General features: G+C 45.4%; 1 protein-coding gene across 6 annotated transcripts in view; it reads right to left on the minus strand.

The window, feature by feature from the left end:
- Nucleotides 1-76: 76 nt before the first annotated feature.
- Nucleotides 77-21,119, minus strand: part of PLA1A (phospholipase A1 member A) — a 32,839-nt gene continuing 11,796 nt past the window's right edge. The window contains exons 6-12 of one of the 6 annotated variants that reach the window (XR_004678259.1): nucleotides 19,918-20,007; nucleotides 17,719-17,886; nucleotides 16,223-16,312; nucleotides 12,615-12,723; nucleotides 9,548-9,712; nucleotides 675-883; nucleotides 77-405 (exon numbers count right to left, since the gene is read on the minus strand). Coding sequence is in view for 4 of the 6 variants with exons in the window: in XM_035000088.1 (XP_034855979.1) it covers nucleotides 8,662-8,752; nucleotides 9,548-9,712; nucleotides 12,615-12,723; nucleotides 16,223-16,312; nucleotides 17,719-17,886; nucleotides 19,918-20,007 (713 nt within the window). In the remaining 2 variants the exon portion in view is untranslated. Of the gene's footprint in view, nucleotides 884-8,062; nucleotides 8,274-8,329; nucleotides 8,753-9,547; nucleotides 9,713-12,610; nucleotides 12,724-16,222; nucleotides 16,313-17,718; nucleotides 17,887-19,917; nucleotides 20,008-21,119 lie in introns of those variants that run through there. The other 5 variants (XM_035000088.1, XM_035000089.1, XR_004678260.1 and 2 more) reach the window with 5 other exon arrangements.

A 21,119-nucleotide genomic window follows, 5' to 3' on the forward strand; every position in this document is an offset into this window, starting at 1 on the left:
ATGGTGACTAATATAACATAATTAAAAAAAAAAAAGAACCTCTCTCATATGTTGCTGTGGGAGTTTAATGAGACTTAAAACTATGCCTGGCACATAGTAAGCATTCAATACATTGCAGTTATTTTTAAGAGAATTGCCATCAGAATAGTGCCTGGCACAGTTGGCCTACAATAAAGGTTTGCCACATGAGTGAATAAATGAACGAATGAACAAACATTCTGGTTTGGGGATCACATGTCTCCAGTTTTGCCCATTTCCCTGTACTCTCCAGAGAGGAAATACAGCAGAGGGCAGCTTCTGAAATGAACCCGGGGCTGAGAGTGAGAAGGAGTGATCTTGAGGTTGGGGTCCGGACCAGGAGGGCTGAGTGAACACTGGAAGTTGTACAGTTGTGAGGGCTGGTAACTGCAAGAGAGAAGGCGCCTTTTCACTGGACTCGGCCTAACCCCAGGGCCTTGAAGAGAGGTGTTCCCAGAGTGGGCTCTCCTTCCCTGGATATTCACCTAGATCTCTTTCTACCTCTCCACCCTCTGGTTCTGTCCAAAATAAGGACTGTTTGTACTGACACAGGCCTGGATAGATGGGAAAGACCCAGAGCTTCAAGGAAGCAGCAGGAATTCACTTCCAGGCAAACACTGTCCCTTGTTAACCTCCAAAAAGTTCTTAAAGCTCACGTGTCTCAGGTAATGAAGCGTCACTTTGAGTTCCTAAAATCCAGCAGAAGCGCAGTGCAGGTCTGGAAGTGCGATATGAACGGGAGAGGGGCCATGCTGTTTCTCCAGTGGCTGTTTGACCTCAGGCGATTCCCTCCATCTTTCTGGGCTCTGGTTTCCTCCTCTGACACTCTGTGGTTTGTTGACTAATCCAGGGCCTCACCACATGTCTGAGAGAACAGAGAGGAAGGGACAAATATCAGCCACATTTTGAAGAAATTAAGAGACATGGTGTCTAAGTGTAAATAAGGTATTGGGAGGGAGAAAGGAGGATGACTGTTTTTTTGTTTTTGTTTTTTGAGCATTATAGTGTTCTGAGCCAAAGATGACTCAGGCTTCAAGCCTGCATTTTGGATGATGGTGTCGTGGCTATTACCGTTGAGGAGAGGAAGAACAACTTCGGGGGAGATGTTGAGTTGATTTTGGATGGGTTGAGTTTAGGCTGTTGTCAGGACACAGAATGGTCCCATAAAGCAAACAGTTACAGTTTCATAAATGAGAGGATGAATACTAAGGATAGGGAGGATTTGGGGGGCCTGGGAAATGGAAGAACTCAGGCACAGGGATGGTCACATCACCTTCAGGCTCCCCTCTGAGGGGAGGAGGCCAACCTCTCTGGGGTAAAGGTGGGGTTGTGATGGTCACCCCAGGGCCTGAGAGTGCCCATGAGTGAGGTTAGAGGCATGATTAAGGCTGGGGGCAGCAGTGTATGTCTCTCTGAGAAGGTCACTTAGGGCCACCGAACAAGGAGAGCAAGGACTGGGTGAGATTTCAGCAATTTGACGAGATGTATGTTTCAATATAATTCCTTTTATATACCCAGAGCTTCGTCCTGTAGAGATTTTTTTTTTTTAAAGATTTGATTTTTTACTAATCTTTACACCCAATGTGGGGCTCAAACTCACAACCCCGAGGTCAAGAGTCACATGTTCTACCGACTGAGCCTGCCAGGCACCACACTCCTGTAGAAATCTTTAAAGGTTCAAATGTAACACTGGCAAGCAAAACCTTAAAACAAGATGAATAAATGAAGGCCATTCTGACACTAAATGAAAAGACACCAACCCGTTGTTGGAGTTAAGCCTCTCAGGTCAGTTAAGCCTGATCTCTCTTTGCTTTCATCTACATCGTTAGAATGCTGTCTTGAATTCCACTCAAGAAGCTTTTATTGCATGCTTACAACGTGGAGGACACAGAGAAAAAGAAAACACAGCCCCTGCCTTTAAGGACCTTACAATCTCTTTATAGAAGCCTGACATACATGCAGGAAACTATTGACCACCACTGCAAGGCAGCATAGCTACTGACTGAAATGACATATTGATGGCCAGCCCTCCCGGAAGAAATAGACCTGGACGTGGACCTTGAACGCCTGGTAGAATCTGAAGGGGATGGTGGGGGCAGCAGGTGCAAAGGCTGGAGGCGACATCGTCCACACTATGTTTTAGAGGGGTGCCGGCTCCAGCACACTGGGGGACATGGCAGGTAATTTCAGTTAGGCAGAGTGGGACCAGACTAAGGAAGTTTCTGTTTCAATAAGACATTTGTATGCAAGTGCTAGAAACCATCTTGAGCAGGCTAACCTGTATTACGTGGTGGTTAGAGCCCAGGTTCTGGAGGCATGTGGCTTGGTGTGAATCCTGATTTCACCCATTGCTAGCTGCATGACCATGGGCGAGGTGCTTAATTTCCCTCTCCCTCTGCGTCCTCATAGGTAAAATGAGGTAATATATGGAATTGCTGGGAGGATTGAGATAATTTATATAAAGGGATTAGACCACTACCTGGCCCTTACTAAATGCTCAGGAAGTTTTAGTTTTTCACTTTCTCTTTCTTAACTTTCTGTATTGGCTGAAATTTTTTAGATGAGTTGAATTTTATAATCATAAAAAAATAAGCCTTTATTTTTTTTAAGTTCTTTATAGCTACCCCCTCCCAGTGGGTTCACTCTTCAGAGACTATGGCATCTGAATGAATGCCATTTTTAAAGGTAATGAAATCTCAGGCCCCTATAGTTCTGAAGGAAAGTGTCATTCCAGTTTCACAGATGGGTATGAGTCAGCCAACTTGGAACCAGTTGAACACCACATGGGAACTCTGGAGGAGAAATTTGGGGATTTGAGTAACTTATCTTAGGAAGACAAATACTTGAATAAGTAATTGCAAGAAAACATTTTCTTTGAACCATTGTCAGAGAGTTTGTGAATTGGTATGACATTTTTGGAAAGTAATCCAGCATTACTAACCTTTTGATATATCTGTTGACCTAGCAATTCTCACACAGGAAATCTACCATATAGAAATGGAAGTACCGGGCGCCTGGGTGGCTCAGTTGGTTAAGCGACTGCCTTCGGCTCAGGTCATGATCCTGGAGTCCCGGGATCGAGTCCCACATCGGGCTCCCTGCTCGGCAGGGAGTCTGCTTCTCCCTCTGACCCTCCCCCCTCTCATGTGCTCTCTCTCATTCTCTCTCTCTCAAATAAATAAAATCTTTAAAAAAAAAAAAGAAATGGAGGTACCAATAAATGAGATGTACAAAAATATCTATTGTGGCATCATTTGTAGTTGAAACAACCTCAATATCCATCACAAAGAAGATGGTTGACTAAGTTATGGCAGATCCATACTGTGGATTATTACACATCCAATGAGTAAATTAGACCTATGTCTAATAGGAGGGATAGGTTATTAAGTGACAAAGGAAAATTGCAGAGCAATAGGTGTGCTATGATTTCATTTTTGTTAAAAAAAAAAAACTTTGTATGTATATATTTGTATCTGCATGGAGTAATGTGTACAAGGATGTATATGGCTATTAACATAGATGACCTCAGGACCATGGCAGCTATAGGTCTATACAGTTTGACTTGTTAAAATGAGCATCTATTGATTTTGTAGTTTCAAAAATATATATGATAATGTAGAGGAGTGTTTTGTTTGGAAATTAATCTGAGGGTCAAGAATAGAAAGAGATCACCTAGCTGCTTTAAATGAATCCTGGTACCCAGATCCTGAATCACAGTCTTGCTTTAGAAAGACCTTGTAGGGTAACTGAGCTCTTTGTTCGGGGATCACTGAATAATCCCAAAGAAAGAAGTTAGAAGATGGTAGGTAGATACATTTGCTCCAGTGACCAAAAAGAGTTTCCGGAAAGCAGAGATTCCTCGGAAGCTCGGTGTGTTATCAGCAAAGTCCAGGAACAAATCACTAACAACATCACTTTTATATATTTAGGAAATGAAGTAGCAATTAGTAGGAGAGCCTACATGGGCTCCTGGGAATTAAGTCATGCTAAAACTCAATTAATCATGTAATTTCTCTTTTCTCTCTCTCTCCCTCAAATCAGGGGATCATTGTAGATATAAAGTACTGAAACTTTTCTCATAATATGTAAGTAGTCAAGATAAACATGAGTTAGAAATATATGTGAAGGGTGAGACCCAGGGTATTGATTAATCTGAAGGAAGCTTCTAGAGGTATGTCAGAAGTAGGGCTTTAACCTTTACCCTCTCCTTTCAAGTTCTTGGCTATATAAAAACTGCAGTCTATAAAAATGTCATATATAAATGTGCATATATATATAAAATATATATATATCTGTATATATATATTTATCCCTATGATATATATATAAAAATTACATGAAGCTTGGAGGGAGAAATAAATGTTCTTAAGGATAAAATCAGGATGGGGCGCCTGGGTGCCTCAGTTGTTAAGCGTCTGCCTTCGGCTCAGGGTCCTGGGACTGAGCCCCACATCGGGCTCCCTGCTTGGCGGGAAGCCTGCTTCTCCCTCTCCCACTCCCCCTGCCTCTCTCGCTGTGTCTCTGTCAAATAAATAAATAAAATCTTTAAAAAAAAAAAAAAGGATAAAATCAGGATATAAGAAATTCCTGACAGGGATTTTTTTTTTTTTTTCCAGAAGGCATGGCCTTGTTCCCAAACCTCAGGGACTTATGTTGTGATTTTTTCAATGGGGCTTGCCACAAACTTCGCACAGCATATTTTCCTACCACTGATAACACCAGGGGATCCACTGAGTCATGTGACTCAAACAGGAGGGCTGCTTGCATGGCAGTCTGGACTGGCTGCAGAGCCCTTTCCTGTTTTACAGCTCTCAGATCCAGCCACTGTTCTCACTCCGGATATGGGCCATCAACGTATTGCTAGCTGTAGAACATGATGCCTCCAGAACCCAGAGACACCTACCTGGCACTGGGCATCCATTTTCATTGTAGTTGGTGAAAGATGAAATAGTTTGTCTTTCTCTTTGGAGGGGATGTCCAGCATGCCTCTGACCACGGGACCATAAATTTTTTTAAATTTTAATTCCAGTAAACATACAGTGTTATATTGGTTTTAGTGTACCGTATAGTGATTCAGCAATTCTGTATATTACTCAGTGCTCATCAAGATACGTGTACTCTTAATCCCCTTCGCCTGTTTCACCCATCCCCCTGCCCACCTTCCCTCTGGTAACCCTCTGTTTTCTCTGTAGTTAAGAGTCTGGGGGGAAGAAAAAAAGAAATTCCTGACAAGTTGGAGATACTACAACAATAATATGGAATGGAATTGGGTTGTATGAAAAGTTCATTCAGGTTCAAAAAATCAACTCCACAAGAAAGAAAGCAAGCTGGATACAGTAAGAATATAGACTCTTTAAAAATATAAAATAAGAATATAGACTATGAAAATATAGACTCTACAGTTTCCCTGAAGTGACTCTTGGGCTGAATTACTGGAGGACTACTATGAGGAACATGTGAAAATATACTCCTGGTATATATTCTGTGGGAGGAAGGCCTCCAATATCGAGCCCAGTCCTGGGATCGTGGCACAAACTGAACATATTCAGGGTAGAGTGACCAGAGAAGAGAAGGGTCTGGAAACCATGTTTGTAGTGCCACGTAAGGGCACAGGCTGACTACTGAAGTGGATTACTTCTGTAATAGTCTCTGTTCATGAGAAGATCTTCAAAGAGTTGTGAGCAACGTGGGTGTGGAGGGGAGACCCACGCTCTTGCCTTGGCATCAAGAAGAATTCCATGTTACCTCTCCCTTTTTTTGAACTCCACACATGCCCCACCTACTTAAAGCCGGGTTTCCCAAAGTGTGGGCTGCTGGGCAAGATGGTTTAAGGTAGCACATAGACCCAACTTTTTTTAGTATATGTGCTGCCGAAGCGAGCACGCACATAGACCCAACTTTAAATAACATTAAATCTCACGGTGAGATTGCTATTTCTATTTTCATTTTCTTTCAATTCATTATTACATACAGAAGAAAGTCTCTGACTGTTAATACGGTTTTGACATCTCTCTCGTATTTGCTGATCTTCCCTTTTGAGTAAGGAAAAGACAGGCCTGGAGCGTAGAGCCCTCAGCAAGCCACAGTATCTTGTTGGAATTTTAAACATTATGTTCTCATTGTACTAAGTTGTGATAAAGGGAAACTGGTTTTTTGTTTAAGGTGATGATCTAAAGTTTCCGACAGGGAGGAAAATCAAATGTGGGAGAGTCTAACGGCACTTTAAAGTAAGAAGCTATTAGCAAAGCAACACAGGGGTGTGTCCAAAAGCAAAACTGAAAGTATGAGGACAGGGTAAAACCGGTCAGGTCAGCGTAACACCAGTCAGCATCCCGTAACATAATTTTGATCATAGAAGCATAATTCGCACACACCACGAAGCGATAAGCACTATGGGCTAAGCAGTGTCTCCCAGGATGGCAGATGAGTTACAGGAAGTGCAGCCTGAACCCACCTCTGGGTAAGCCCGTGTCCAGGCAGGTTCTTGCCCGGGTCCTGGGTGGAGGAAGGGAGGGAGTAAAGAAAGGAAAGAGGGGCTTTGGATTTTGAAAAATAAAAATGAACTCCAAACCTGCATATTGGGGGAGGTTTCTTCAGACATGTTATTGGTCCTCCTGACTGTGGTGCAGAAAATAAAGCAGGTATGTCAGTATTCACAGCGTGTCCCCTCTCCTCTTGCTGCATTTCTGCAGCCCAGACAAAGGCCCAAGCTCTCTAGTCTGGTGAGCTGGGTGCCGGCTCAATGACGCAGTTGCAGCCTGTGGCTCACGTCATTTTCCTGCCTTACTGGCAAGCAGGAGTCAGCAAGTCAGCAGTTTCTCTCAAAGCACATTTTAAAAAGTCTTGAACAGGGGCGCCTGGGTGGCTTAGTCGTTAACCGTCCGCCTTCGGCTCAGGTCACGATCCCGGGGTCCTGGGATCGAGCCCCGCATCAGGCTCCCTGCTTGGCGGGAAGCCTGCTTCTCCCTCTCCCAGTCCCCTGCTTGTGTTCCCTCTCACTGTTTCTCTCTCTGTCAAATAAATAAAATCTTTAAAAAAAAAAAAGTCTTGAACAGATAATTTGCACACCTATGTTCACAGCATTATTCACAATAGCCAAAAGCTGGAGTAATCCAAGTGTCCACGGATGGATGAATCAATAACCAAAATGTGGAATATAAATACAATGGAATATTATTCACCCTTGAAAAGGAAATCCTGACACATGCTATAACATGGGTGAACCTTGAAAACATTATGCGAAGTGAAATAAGCCAGATACAAAAGAGCAAATACTGTATGATTGTATGAAGTATTCTAGAAGGGTAGAAATCATAGAGATGGAAAGCGGAATAGTGATTACCTGGGGCAGGGGGAGAGAGGCAATGAGCAACTGTTCAATGGGGATAGTTTCAATTAGGGAAGATGAAAAAGGGAAGATGCAAAGTGGTTAATTGTTGCACAACAGGATGGATGTACTTAAGACTACTGAACTGTACACTTAAAAATGATTAAAATGATGCTTTAAAGGGTTAAAGAAAACGAGTAAGTCTGGAAGAATCCAGGGAGTACCCAGCTGTGGAGAGAGTGGGGAAGGGGTGTGTCAGATCTCTGTTCCTCACCCCCACCCCAGCCACTCTCCACCCTTCCCTGTCCTGCTCTACGCCCTGGCTCACATCAGCATGCCTCTCGCCTTCTGGCTTCTGCTTGGAGTCATTCAGTGGGGAACACAAGCAGGAGATGAGGGCAGAGAGAGGAGTGAGGTCACAGAATCTATCTTCCCGGTCTCCTCCCTGCAGGATTGCTGACCGGCGACCGTGTCCCTTGTCTGAAAGTCTAGCAGCCCCTCTCAGTCTCAGGATTCTGGTGCTGTTGCCTCTTCAGACCAAGCGCAGTAGCAGTTGCCACGGCCCCTGGCCCCAGGGAACCACACTATCCCTTTTGGTCTTCCCACTTCCTACTAACACCTCTGTCAATAGTCTTTTTATTAAATTCTCCACAAATTACCCATTTTGAGCACATCATCTGTTTCTGGCTGGACTATGTCTGATGTGAGGTAACTTACAACAAAATTGGGGAAACACTGATGCAAAGAAGATCCACTTCTATCCCCAAAAGATCTCTCGGATCCTCAAAACCTTCCAGATATCCAGAGGAGGCAATGGTAAGCGGTCTTCCATCTTCCTCCCTGCCCTCCATCCCCTCTCTTGTTCCAAGAACTTCTTTTCAATTGCTATTTTAGTACAGAGAATTCAGCATCCATTGTTTTCTCCAATCTATAGACAATCACATTTTTGTACATAAGAGAATTCCATTCCAATAAAACAAATCATTCAGATATTCCATGGTGTTTTATTATTTTTTTTTTAAAAAGCATTTTTCCTGTGAATGTTTCTATTGAATCCTAGATACAGATATTCAAGGATATGGGGCAATTGCAGTTAAATATGAATAGTAAAGCTGAAATGGCATTTTTGTAAGGCGGTTCAAATTGGTAATAGAGACAAAGCTCCGTTAGATGAGTTATCTCTCCCCTCTAAAGTGGATAACTATGAGGGAAATAATCAAGAGTTTTGCCTTCCTTCTAGTAGTAATGGCCTAGAATAAGTTGAACATAGCTATCCAACCTCCTCTGAAGTCCAGGAAGATGTATCCTGTCCAGGCTTATACTATTACACATGTTATTTTCAGGTCAAAAGAAACAGTCGCACTTGCTTGTAAGGTCAATGGCTCAGGTAAGCAGACCATCTCTTTGCTGCAAAAGAAGAGCAACAAGAAGGTATACGCTCAGGGCAGGTTCCTGATTGGTCAGGAGAGAGGGCTAGGAGTCGTGTGCTCTTGTGGTTCCATGGTGTCAGGTGGAAGAAGTCTACAATCGTCCATTAGAGGAGTCTACTACTCCTGCCCTCCACGTGCCCAGAGGGGTAAGACTAGTATAAATCCCTGCTAGAGGCACAGGTGGATCCACACCTGTGAATGTGACCAGGCTGTGCAATTAGAAAGCTTTACTCCAATAAAATCATACATAGAAACTAAATAAGACATATATAAAACAGACTGTATATTTATATATAAAATTATCCAGCTGTATATCAGATAAAATGAAGTTTCTTATATTGAAGTGGGAATGGGAAATTGAAAGTGGTAATCGTTGTACAACAGGATGGATGTACTTAAGACTACTAAATTATACACTTGAAAATAATTTAAATGATTTTTTTAAAGAGTTAAAGAAAACAATTAAGTCTGGAAGAATCCAGGGAGTACCTGGCTGTGGAGAAAGTGGTGGAGGTGTGTGCCAGATCTCTCTGTTCCTCACCCACACCCCAGCTATTCTCCACCCTCTTTGGCTTTCTAACACCTCCAACCCAAGATGGCACCAGAGGAAATTCAAGAAAACCCTGGGTCTTTGTCATCTCTTCATTGAGGAAGCTCACCACTGTGATGAGATTGCACCTCAGCAAATGTCACATCTAAGGTCAGGATTGGTCCTTGTGGGTGTATCGGGGTCGGGTGGAGTGGGGTGGAGTAGGGTGGATTTTGGGCTTACTTGTCATTGACCGGCAAAGGAGCAGTACAGAACTTCCCAACAATGGTGGTCCGGTCTTTTCTCCAAACTCGGCGGGAAGACTGAAACTTGAGTTTCACTTGGTTTATCTGGCACTGAGGGGTGGCGTGAGCTATGACTCCTTTCCCCTGGAGTTCCTGTCTAGGTCTGCAAGGGAAAGGGAAATTAATTTACCCAAGCACATTTGGCCTTTGCTTCCCCCTTGGTTCCTACAGGGCTCTGCTGGTAGTGTGGGTTAGCTGTCATGCACAAAAGAACTCCTTGAAGGTGGGGACTACGATCCTTTGTATCACACTCACCAGCCCCTCTGTGCACATACTCACAGCTTTAAACATGGGTTCAGAAAATAGTTGTTGATTTTTGAAAGCAAACAAGTGGACATGGCAGCAAAATAGTAGCTCTTAGATTTTCATATCTGGGACAAATGTCTGTGTTTCTTAGATTCCTAATTGGAGAAGATCTTCACTTTCAGGTCTACCTACTGGAAGTACAGCCCTCTTTTAGGGCATTCAGTTCCATAAATTTTGTGTAGACTACTATATTTTAGACTGAGTATGAATGTGTGGATGGGGAAAAAACAAACAAAAAACGGATCTTGAAACCAGACAGAGCTGGTGTGGTACCCAGGTTTCCTCTCTTCCCAACTGTGTGGCTTTGGAGTCACACGCCCTAGGTCTAATCTCCAGCTCTCCCACGTGCTAGCCCCTGACCGGGGCCTCTCCGGGCTCAGAAGCAGTGGGGCCTGGAGAAAAAGGAGGAGAGCAGGGGGACGGGGCTTTCGCCTTTGCACATGGGCGTTGGGTATCATCGAAGAGGGGGCGCATGGCTCAACCACATGGTTTCCCTTTCCTTTCTGGCCTCTGTGGGGTGATAAAAATGTCTTCTTTGCGTACTTTTTAACAACCTAAGGTTAGTCATATGGTTTGTTTTTTTCTTTTGAGGAAGATTCTATATGACTTTAGAAGCTGTTCCTGGTTTATTTTTGTTTTTTAATTTTAGAAGTGTTTTGAAATATATCAGAGCGGGGGGAAAAAAGATTTTTCCTTTTAAGAAGCTGAATGGATAGAAGAGCTTGCAAACTAGCAGGGTATGAAGGATGCTGTGAGTGACCTTGAAGAGGAAAATTACCCAGAGCAGGCCCAGGCCCACAGGCCCCAGTAGATAGTTACTAGCTCTGTTGGTAGAGCAAGAGATAACCAGCCATTTCTGCCTCTGTCAACAGGCTTCCCGCCACAGCCTTCCTACACTGCTGTTCCCGCCTAAAGCAGCCCCCACCCCCCCAGTTTAAACCCACCTACCAGCAGCCAGCACAGCCCTTGGAACCTAACCCCCTGCACTCCCCTATAAAACACTCTATAACGCCGCTGCCCCGGGCCCCTAATTTTGAGCGCAAACTCGTCTGGGTCCATACGCGTAAAATAAACCTGAGTTCTCCTACTTCTCTGAGCATTACTTGGTTTCTCACCTGTCTGATTTTTATTTTTCTGCAACAACCTAAGGACTTGGTTTGGGTAAATTTTCTAATTAGAAGGAAATCTTGGGGTTTTGCAAAGCTATAGAAAGTAAGGAAAGACCACACATAAACCCCCCTCCTTTTTTCAATTTCTATTCTGCAAAAAGGAAAAAAAAAACAAAAATGAAGGAATTGAAGACAACCATGTTCTGAATCTTCCACAAAAGATTAAAACGCAAACAGCTTTTGGGAGAAGAAAGAAAGAATCTGTGGGTATCCATTCCAATCACCCAGGGAGCTTTTAAAGGTGTAGTGGTTGAGGCTATGCCCAGAGACTCTGCTGTAATTGGCCTGGGGGTGGGGGGGGTTGGGAGGGGCGGTCAGTGGTGGTTAACGCTCTCCAGGTGATTCTAATCAGCAGCTAGCTGTGTGTCATTATCTTGACTCCAGCCAGTGTTGGCTTATCTACCAAAACAGAGAGGTGATGAAGACACCTGATGGAAATAACACGACCTCGAACTGATCTAATGAAAATTATTCAGCTATAATCTGCAAGACTCACGTGGGCACCTGAAGATCTGTGTTGGGATCCTGCCTGCCTGCCATCCCTGTCTCTGTGGCCTGTGTCAGCTGGAGCCCTGGTTGGTGGCAGGGTGTTTGGGAGTCCAGAAGTGTGCTTCTCTCAGAAATTTGTCTTCCCTGACAGTACAATTAATGTCTAATGCTGCAGCCTCCAGAGGGCCTTTAGGGTTGGTCTTTTATAGAAGGCTAACCAGGGAACTTAAATCCTTTTAACATCTCTATTGGTAACACCTTCAATGGCTTACTTCCTTTTTAGGGGCTGGTTATTCTTTTTTGGTCACAGATGATTATCATAAAGACACCCACCCCGCAAGCCTAGGGCAGGGTGGTGCCCCATTACCAGTTGTTTTTTAAAGAGACAAGCACCCCTGCCGCTGAGTTCCTCTCCCTTGCCAGGCTTGAGCCTCCCTATAGTTGAAGTTCTCTGTCTTCCCACCTCAAGCCTGGTCCTGCCAGCTGCTAGGCCCAAATGTAACCCCACAAGGGAAGGAAATGCTCAGCCTGGTTCTAGGGATTAGCACCAGATGGCCTCAAGCCGTGCTGGCCTCACCTTGTACTCATTTGCTAACTGACCCTCTGCCTGTGATTCAGTTCTAGTCACTCACCCAGTACCACCTCCACTTTCCAGGACTGGGTGCTCCCCAGGCTCTGGTCAGCCCTCCCTGGGCTAGTGGCTGATATCCTCCTACTTGCTGACATCCCTGATGCCCCCTTCCTGGATTCCTGATTAATGTTTCCTATCAGGGACCCAATTCTCATGTTCTCACCACCCGTTGAGACATCCCATTACTTCTGCTCGCCCGCCTCCTCTGCTATTGCCTAAATACACTATCCTTGGATCCACTGCTGATCGTGAACCTGGGACAGTTGCCCAGCATGTGTCTGTGGGTGCATCCGTCGGAGGTACTGCCCTCACCCCCACCTCCAGCCCAGTGGGCTTGGGCCACCTCTCAGTGAGCACACAGTGCCTATCGTGGGAGATGTGTGTGCGTGTGATGCGGGACACTTACGTACATGGTGATCTTGACCAAGGAAGTAACATTGCTGCTAAGGAAGGTGACGGAGATGAGGGTGTCTTTGTTTCTTGGCTCCTGCAAGTAAAACTCCACGAGGCTGTGATGCACTGGGAAACCAAAGCAGAGCAGACACCTGGGCCAGAGGTCAGCGGTGCAAAATGCACCCAAAGCCCCAGAGGGCCGCAGGGCAGGAGTCTGAGACCTGCCTCTTAGCAGCAGATTACCTGCCATCCCAGATCCTTAGCTTCCTCATTGTAAATTGGGGGTAATAAAAATAGGTCTGAATGAGAGTTAAACGAGTTAATACCTACAAAGTCCTTAGACAGTGCCTGTGGCTAGGAAGCATTCAATACATGTTAGTTTTTGTTACTACTTGTAATGCTAGAACGTCCCACTCCCCCCTGCTTGATGACATTCTCTTGGTGGTGTGATTTTGAAAGAACTGAAAAGGATGTCCCATATACTAAATAAGTAACTCATAAAATGTAGCAATCCCCCTCTGCTCCTCCCCATACACACAGTTTCAGCAAGCCCACTTGTGTGTAGGAGATGACTGTTTCCCTGTCTGTGCAGCCTCTATGACAGCTCCACCCTCCCAGGCAGCACGAATCCTGGGGCTTTCAAAGCTGGTGTCATTGACACAGCCTGGACGAGGAGCCCGGCTCGCGGTGATACCCCCGGGACCCGCTATCTCTCTGGCAAGAGAGGTTAAGAAGAATTACAGCTTCTTTAACATCTGTCCTTTCCTTATTAAGGGGGAGGCCCAGCTGGCCGCACTGTGCAGTATCTTCGGTCTTGGGGCATTTTCACAGACCTCTCTGGTGATCCAGACACAGCTGGAGAGGCAATCCCTCACCTCTGCCCTACTTGTACTTTTTCATTTGTCATGTTTAACAGGCAGTTACTGGAGGGACATCAAGTGGATTTAGGTAGACTTGGCACTAAGCTGGAGGAGTGCTGTGATCCATCTGGGCTCATGGGGCTGGTAACAAGACTCATTGACAGGTGCTAAGAAGCCAGGAACCCACAGGAAAGAAAGAAAGCACCGTATGTTTCTCCTCCGCAGAGGAAAACATCCAGTGCCATGCCCCTTCTGTCTCTCTCTCAGTTGGTTGCTAGGGGATGCAGATTGTTATGGTGATGGGCAAGGGCTGAACTGGAGTGGGTAACTGCAATGTGGAATAAAAGTTAAACTATGTAAGCTTTAGGAATTTCATTCTCTAGGCTGAGTTTGATATATTACACCACTCCTTCCTTTATCAGCAGGTCTCACCTCATCAAGAAAGTTTCCTAAGGTTCTGCTTCTCTCTTTACAGTATCTGGAGGCCCGGGGAGGGGCGGGTCTACTAATGTTGGGCGGGTGGGAACCAATCTGTGCAGGAGGGAGACATGGGAAGCAGCACACAGAGCCCTGGAAGGGAAGAGATCCAGGAGACTCGAAGCCAAGGCCCAGCCCTGCTTCCTCACTCTGTCCCTTGCCCTAAGTTACCGAACCTCTCTATGGCCTGGTTCCTTCATCTGTAAACAATAACGCTTGACATTACCTCACAGAACATGGCAAGGATGAAATGAGGTAATGGGGAGAGAGCGCTTCATGGGAAACGTCCTACAAGGGGAAAGTAATATTGTTAGAAAAATTGTTATTTGGAGAGGGCTTCTCTGCCCAGCAGGTGCATGCCTGGCAGGAGTCAAGGGTGACCACTGAACACTGCTGTGGCCCCGACAGGCCAAGCGAGCCAGGCAAGGGGAGCCCAGCGCCGTGCTGGCATGGGGGATGGGTGAGAGGGGGGCAGCTACGGGCTGCTCGTGCCCCCTGAACTGCCAGGTGGACGGCCCGCCCCTCCAGGCAGAGGAGGGTCCCAGCTGCAATGCTGAGAACAAAAAGCTCAGAACTGCAAGGCTCAGAGCACGCACGCAAGCAGGTATCCATGCTGGCTTGTTTCCTTCTGTGCCTCTCTGAGGTTGGTGAACAGACAGGGTCATGCTTTTGGGCCACAGAGAGGGTGTCTCACCACAAATAGGAAACAGTCACAAAAATGGTGGCTCCATGGATCTGCCTCCGCAGGGACCTTAAAAGGCCTCTAACCTCAAGTGTGCCCCAGGCTCTGGTCCTGGCCTCACCGCCTCTGCCACTGGACAAAGCATCCTCCCTCAAGCTGACCTCTGGAGGGGGCAGTGAGGACAGAGGAGTAACCAAGAAACATGGCCGTAAAGAGCAGATTCGCTCTCAGAAGCAGAGGCAAAGAGGCCAGAGTGGAAGAGGGCGGTGGCATGGAGAGAGAACAGATCTGGGAGTCAGAAGACCTAGAGTTGAATGCTGCCTTTTCCTCCTCACTGTGTAGCCTCGGGCACAAGGCTTCGTCTCTCAGAGCCTCCCCGTCCTCACACCTAACTCAGAGTTGGGTTGTCAAATGAGTGGATATATGTGAGAAGCCCAGAGTTGACTCTTGTAACCCACTTATTCCTAAGAGGTAGCCAGGAATTCTCTCTAGCATGATAAACACCCGCATCCAGTCTCCTCCAATTCTCTGGCTGATAAAGGGAAAGGAATTCTACTACTTATCAAGTTCTGGTCACTGTGCTAGCAACTTTCTGTATACTCTTATTCTATCCTCACAGTTCATTCTTTGAAGTAGGTACTGTTATTGCTCCCATTTTCTACATACGGATGTAGAGGTTCAGAAAGGTTAAGTCAGATTCTCCTGATCACACATCTGGGAAGTGCAGAAGCTGAGATTCAAATCCACGTTTATGTGACCACAATCTGAGCTTTGGGCTCCATATCACACGGCACCAGGAGTTCTGGTTCAAGGAAGGAAGGGTCACTAAGATCCCTCCACCAACCAGACATAAGCTGATCTGAAAATCAGTTAGAATTAGCATGGCCATATAATTTATCACCCTAACCAGCATACTTTTGTCCTGTACCCACAATAAACCAGATGAGATCCCAGGATAACAAGCATAAAAAAGGAAGTATAGTCCATCTGCTTAAGATGCAAATAGCACAGGAAAAGATGATGCTCCAACCTGGGATGGATTTCATAGATTCTAAGACATACTTTCCTCTCACATTTAACATCTTTTACTAGCATCTTCACTTCAGTGAAATGCCTTGGTTAGAAGCAACAGTGAAGAATTGAAATATGTATGTGTAGGGGAAGGAGGGCAGAGGGTAAGGTTCAATATTCTTCAGAGACCCTGACCTAAGAGGGCTGCCAGGGTGGGAGACGCATAAGATGAGCATCAAGGAGGGGGTAAAAAAGTATGCAGGAAGGAGGGAGCCAGAGGGCCCTCCCAAATACCACACTACAGAGAACCCACACTGGAGGGAGGTGGGGAGGGACTAGGAGAAGTATATAGACAGTAAGATGTCCCTAAGTCCTCATCTGCAGCAGAGCAATGGGTTGGACTAGCTCCGTAAGTTCAGGATCTAAGACCAGTAGCTGCTGCCCCCCCCCCCCCCCTCCGATGACATCTTTGCCCCAGTCTTTCACCTCCCGCCTCAGCCACCATGCTGTGCTAGACACAGCCCAAGCCAGAGCCCTGGACTCTGTGGGACAGCACACGAGCAGAGCTGAGCTACACGTCTTTCCCCCAACTCACCACAGTATGGAGCCCGGGCAGTGGTCAAGAGGAAGACTTTCACTTCCTTAGGAAGCGGCTCTATCTTGACACCACTTTGTTCCATCAGCCCTGGAAGCAGAGAGGCAAAGACAAAGACAGCAGAGCCCTGAGGACGCCAATGCAGCGTCCCATGGCACCCAACCACGTTTTGATTCATTCATGCACTCGTTCATTCTACAAACACCCACACTGTATGCCCATTCTACACCATGCCCTATGGTGAGTCCCAGGGTACCTGCAACCCAGTCCAGCCAAGGATAAACACAGAAGTAAACAGGAAGTACATTCTTCAAATCATCTGGCCCATTCCAAGAGGTATTTATCAGAAATTTGAAATTATGTCTCCAATTGGCAAAATAATCTATAAGAGAGTTGTTTGGATGGCATTTATATCCTGTGCAGACAAAGCACAGGGAAGCGTTTGACCTGAAGAATAGCAGTTGACAAGTCAGGGAAGGGCACTCCAAGCAGCGAGTACAGTTCAGACAGAGACACACAGGGTGAAGAAACGAAATATTCTTGGAAGTACAAGTAGTTAGCATCCCTGGGGTGTTCAGAGCCAGGGAAAGTGTGGTGAGAGGTGACACTGGCAGATAGTGTGAGGTGGCTGTTTATATCAGCAGGTCCATCACACCTGGGGGACATTGTGGCATATGCCTACCGAGTCGGAAGTAATGTTGATTTGCTTTATTGTGGGAAGCTACATCTACTTGAACATTTTGTCAAGCTGGTATCCGTTTCATAAGGAATGCCAGGCTGCCACAGTTCTGAGTGGCAGCCGGGGGTGAGAGTGAGAAAATGAGGGAGGGGAAGGAACCATTTATATTTCCCAGAGTTCTTCCTGAAATCCGTCATCTTGGAGAATCCTAGGATGTTCTCAGCAATGACCTGCAGAGGGTAAGTTGAGGCCAGATCCCTCAGCCTTTCCCCAGTCCTTCTCCCCAGACTGGCCTGGAACATCTAGGAATGTGCCCAACCCAACTAGTAACGAGGCAGGCCTCCAGTTGGCACATGGCCACCACAGCTTCACACCTCTGAAGTGGGCCATGGGTGCCATTCTTGGGGATTCCCCACACAACACCCTGATTTAGAGTCTATCAGGAGTTGGAGAATGGCTGGCCTAGCTAGAAAGACCTAGGGCAAACATCTGGTCTTACAGTGGGGGCAGAGGCTCTGGGCTATACCAATGTTTCTAAAGCGTCCCGAGTCTGGACTTGCAGATGAGGGGCTGTGTGTGAAGGGTGTGTGCAGAGCAAGTATGGCATCAGGCTGCAGGACAGAGGGTGAGGGGTGGGACGTGGAAGGCCAAATGCCTTCTTCCAGGTGGGAACAGGCTGAACACCTAATCAGTGAATTTCCTTACTCCGGGTGGATAGACTTGTTGATCATAAGAAATCAGGACTTACAGAGGTAACAACTAGCAAGACTTGAACTTTCCCCAAATTGTCAAAGGAAGCCAAAGGGGTGGCATTTACCAATTCTTGGGCAGGAAAGCAGAAAAGGGTTAAAACAATCCAGACATTGTCCAGCAAGAAAGGCCTTGTAGTTGACACAGGGAAAGGCCACGAGTGGACAGGAATTCTCCAGGGCACTGATGTAGAGGTGCACAGCCCTCATGTGATCACAGATCAGGTAACTGTAGCCTGTGGGGGTGGGGGTGGGGGGGGCGGGAAACACAACCAAGGCTTTAGTTTAAGACAAATGAAAATCCCTTCATGCTACTTATTGTAATTCTATTGAATTTTATATTCTAGCAGGCTATAAATACATGGGATGTCTCCTGAGCCACATTTTAAAATGTTAATGGACATGGCTACTATATTCTCCCTCTTCTTTTGAATTTTCCTGAGATACCTAAGCTTAATCTATCAAAAAAATTGTTTAATTTGAGACCTATCTTCCATGATCATGCAAATTCTCTTTTGGAAAATAGGAGTTTACTGAGAATTGGTGATCCTGACCCACTTCTCACAATGAGTATCTGTTTGCACATTTACCTTCTTCATCATCACCTACACAATCCAATTTTTTACAACCTCATGATACCCAACCTACTGATGAGACAAGCAAGGGAGTCAGCAGCAGTTCATGGTAAGTCTCTGAAAGTCAATGTGCTTCGAGTTCACCTGGCCAAATGACTGATTCACTGAATTTGCCAAATGTCCCAATTTAATAAAAACCTGGTTTTCTTGTTATTGTTTACTGTATAAAAATTTGAAGTAACTCACATTGGATGAATTGGCTGGGCTAATAGGTCTATAGTGAGCCACAGCTCTAGGGTTCTGGGGTCTTCAGATTCTCCCATCACCTTGGGAACCCCACTCTGGGACCAGCAACCAAGTCCGAGCTTGTATTAACCTGCCTTCCCCCATGTTTGGGACACTCTATGGGCAAGCTCCTTCCAGCTGCAACAGGGAGCTGGGGGACACAAACAAAACCCTTCTCAAATTGTGTTACGAAGAAAAATGACAAGTGGCCAACTAAAATGCCACAGAAATATTCAAAGGTCATTAAATCCAAACTATCTCATCTGATAAAAAGTCCTAGAAAATCTATAAATTGTGAAAAAGAAACATGTTTTTGGAAAATCAATGAATTTGGTAAATTAGATGAGTGGTTATTCAATAAAATTGTCAAAAGAGCCCTTAAAATGTCAAAAATTTGGTAAAGCAGGAAAAGACTAAAAACAAAGTAAACAGAAATCAGGATAAAATTCTCATAAGAAATGCTGATAGGTTGGCTATATTCATAAGAAAAATAAAAAAAGACTAAACAAACCTTGACCCTTAGCTTTTGACAAATTTAATGTTATTTAAAATAATGCTAAGAAGAATGTAATTCAAAAAGAACATTCCAGGAGACTACAACTGACCCTTGAACAACAGGGGAACCTCCCATGCAATTGAAAATCCATATATAACTTTTCACTCCCCCAAAACTTAATTATTAATAGCCTACTGTTGACAGGAAGCCTTACTGATAACATAAACTGTTGATTAACACATATTTTGTATGTTATATGTATTCTATACTGTATTCTTACAGTAAAGTAAGCTGGATAAAAGAAAATGTTAAAAATCATAAAGAGAAAATATATTTATAGTGCTCTACTGTATTTATCAAAAAAAATCCATGTATAAGTGGACCTGTGCAGTTCAAACTCATGCTGTTCAAGCATCAATTGTGTATTTAGAAAAGAAGAAATATATATTCATTGAATGTACTCAAGATGATTATCTTGAAACAGTTTTGGAAAACTGCCAAATTTAATAAGTTTGGGGAAATGGTCATCTGTGGATTGATCCTTCAGCTAGCCAGCTTTGAGCATTCTACTTCTGCCACAACTAGGCTCTTGCCAGGGATGTAGCTAGTGTGGACCATGCCACAGAGCGGGACCCAGGAAGAATAGAGTTTATTGGCTTGAGTGATGATATATCACTGCAGGACCTAAGAAGTGGGGAGGCCAGCAAAAGTATGGTGCAAGCTTTTCATTTTGGGCCCTCCTCTCCCAAAATTCCCCAGGCTCCTACAGACATGCATTCAATAAGTGCAGGAAAGGCATTATGGGGAATAGCAAAGGACACTAGAAGAAAGACTTCCTGTGGTCTACACTGGCTGTTGGTGAATTCCAGCCTCCGGGGCAGCCAAACCCCAACTCTCTTTGGTTTTCTGACCTGCATGAATGAAGGTGGGACAGCCGGGTTGGTCTTGGCCTCCATTGACAAAGTAGTCCACGTGTCCAACAGGAATCCGGATACCCAAATCTGAAAGGAGGCAGAACCCCATTGTTTCGGACGGCAGGGGCATATTTTCTGGGCCCCACAGCAGGGTCCCCCGGCAGCAGAGCCTGAACTCTGACTTTGGGAGCCCACCCACTCTGTGTGCCCATTGGGTGCCCACCTCACTCCTCAATGCTGGGACACAGCAGAGCATGCCCTCCATTTTCTACACTGAAAGGCAGCCAAGAAGAGTAAAGCCATGAACAGATATTCATATTTGTCTAATAAAATCAAGAAAAATACCCCTTAACATCAATCAGTTCTGATAAATCACTAAATCTTATAAGCCTGGTAAATGTCCTTGTTGAACAAGTGTTTATTTTGTTTGGAGCTATAGTTCAGGTAGATATATATTTGGGGCCACATTTCCACAGTGCCCCTCATATTTTTGTGCTGTCTTGACGGAGCAGAAACCTGGCTAGTTTGAAAGACTGTAGCGTGAGGGCGCCTGGGTGGCTCAGTCGTTAAGCGTCTGGCTTCGGCTCAGGTCCTGACCCCAGGGTCCTGGGATCGAGCCCCGCATCGGGCTCCCTGCTCCGCGGGAAGCCTGCTTCTCCCTCTCCCACTCCCCCTGCTTGTGTTCCCTCTCTCACTGTGTCTCTCTCTGTCAAATAAATAAATAAAATCTTTAAAAAAAGAAAGACTGTAGCGTGTAGCTCTCATTTCATCACCGTGGCCATATCTGACCCCTGAGACTGGGTCTGAACCAGCTGCCAAAGACCCCAACTTTCCTCTTCATAACACCTTTCCCCTTCCCACATCTATCACTACTGTAAGTGATTGGTTGTATGTTATTTGTTTAATGGCATCTCTCCAGGGGTTAGCCAAGGACCTAGAAGTTATCCTTGCTTCCTCCCTTTCCCTCATTCCCTACACTTAGCCCGTCACCTGTCTGGTCAGCTCTACCTCCAAAATATATTTCGAATCTTTCTACTTCTCTACATCTCTACTGCCCCCACCTCTTCTCTATGTCTCTACTGCCCCCATCTCCCACCCAGACCACTACTGCAAACACCCTCTAATGAGCCTCCAGGCTCCCTCAGTGTCCCCTGCAGCTGATTCTCTGCACAGCAGTTGCAATCATCTTTACAGGAAAT

This window comes from Mirounga leonina, unplaced genomic scaffold (genome assembly GCF_011800145.1).
Source record: "Mirounga leonina isolate KUSES-001 unplaced genomic scaffold, KU_Mleo_1.0 Mir_115, whole genome shotgun sequence".
Taxonomy (NCBI): domain Eukaryota; kingdom Metazoa; phylum Chordata; class Mammalia; order Carnivora; family Phocidae; genus Mirounga; species Mirounga leonina.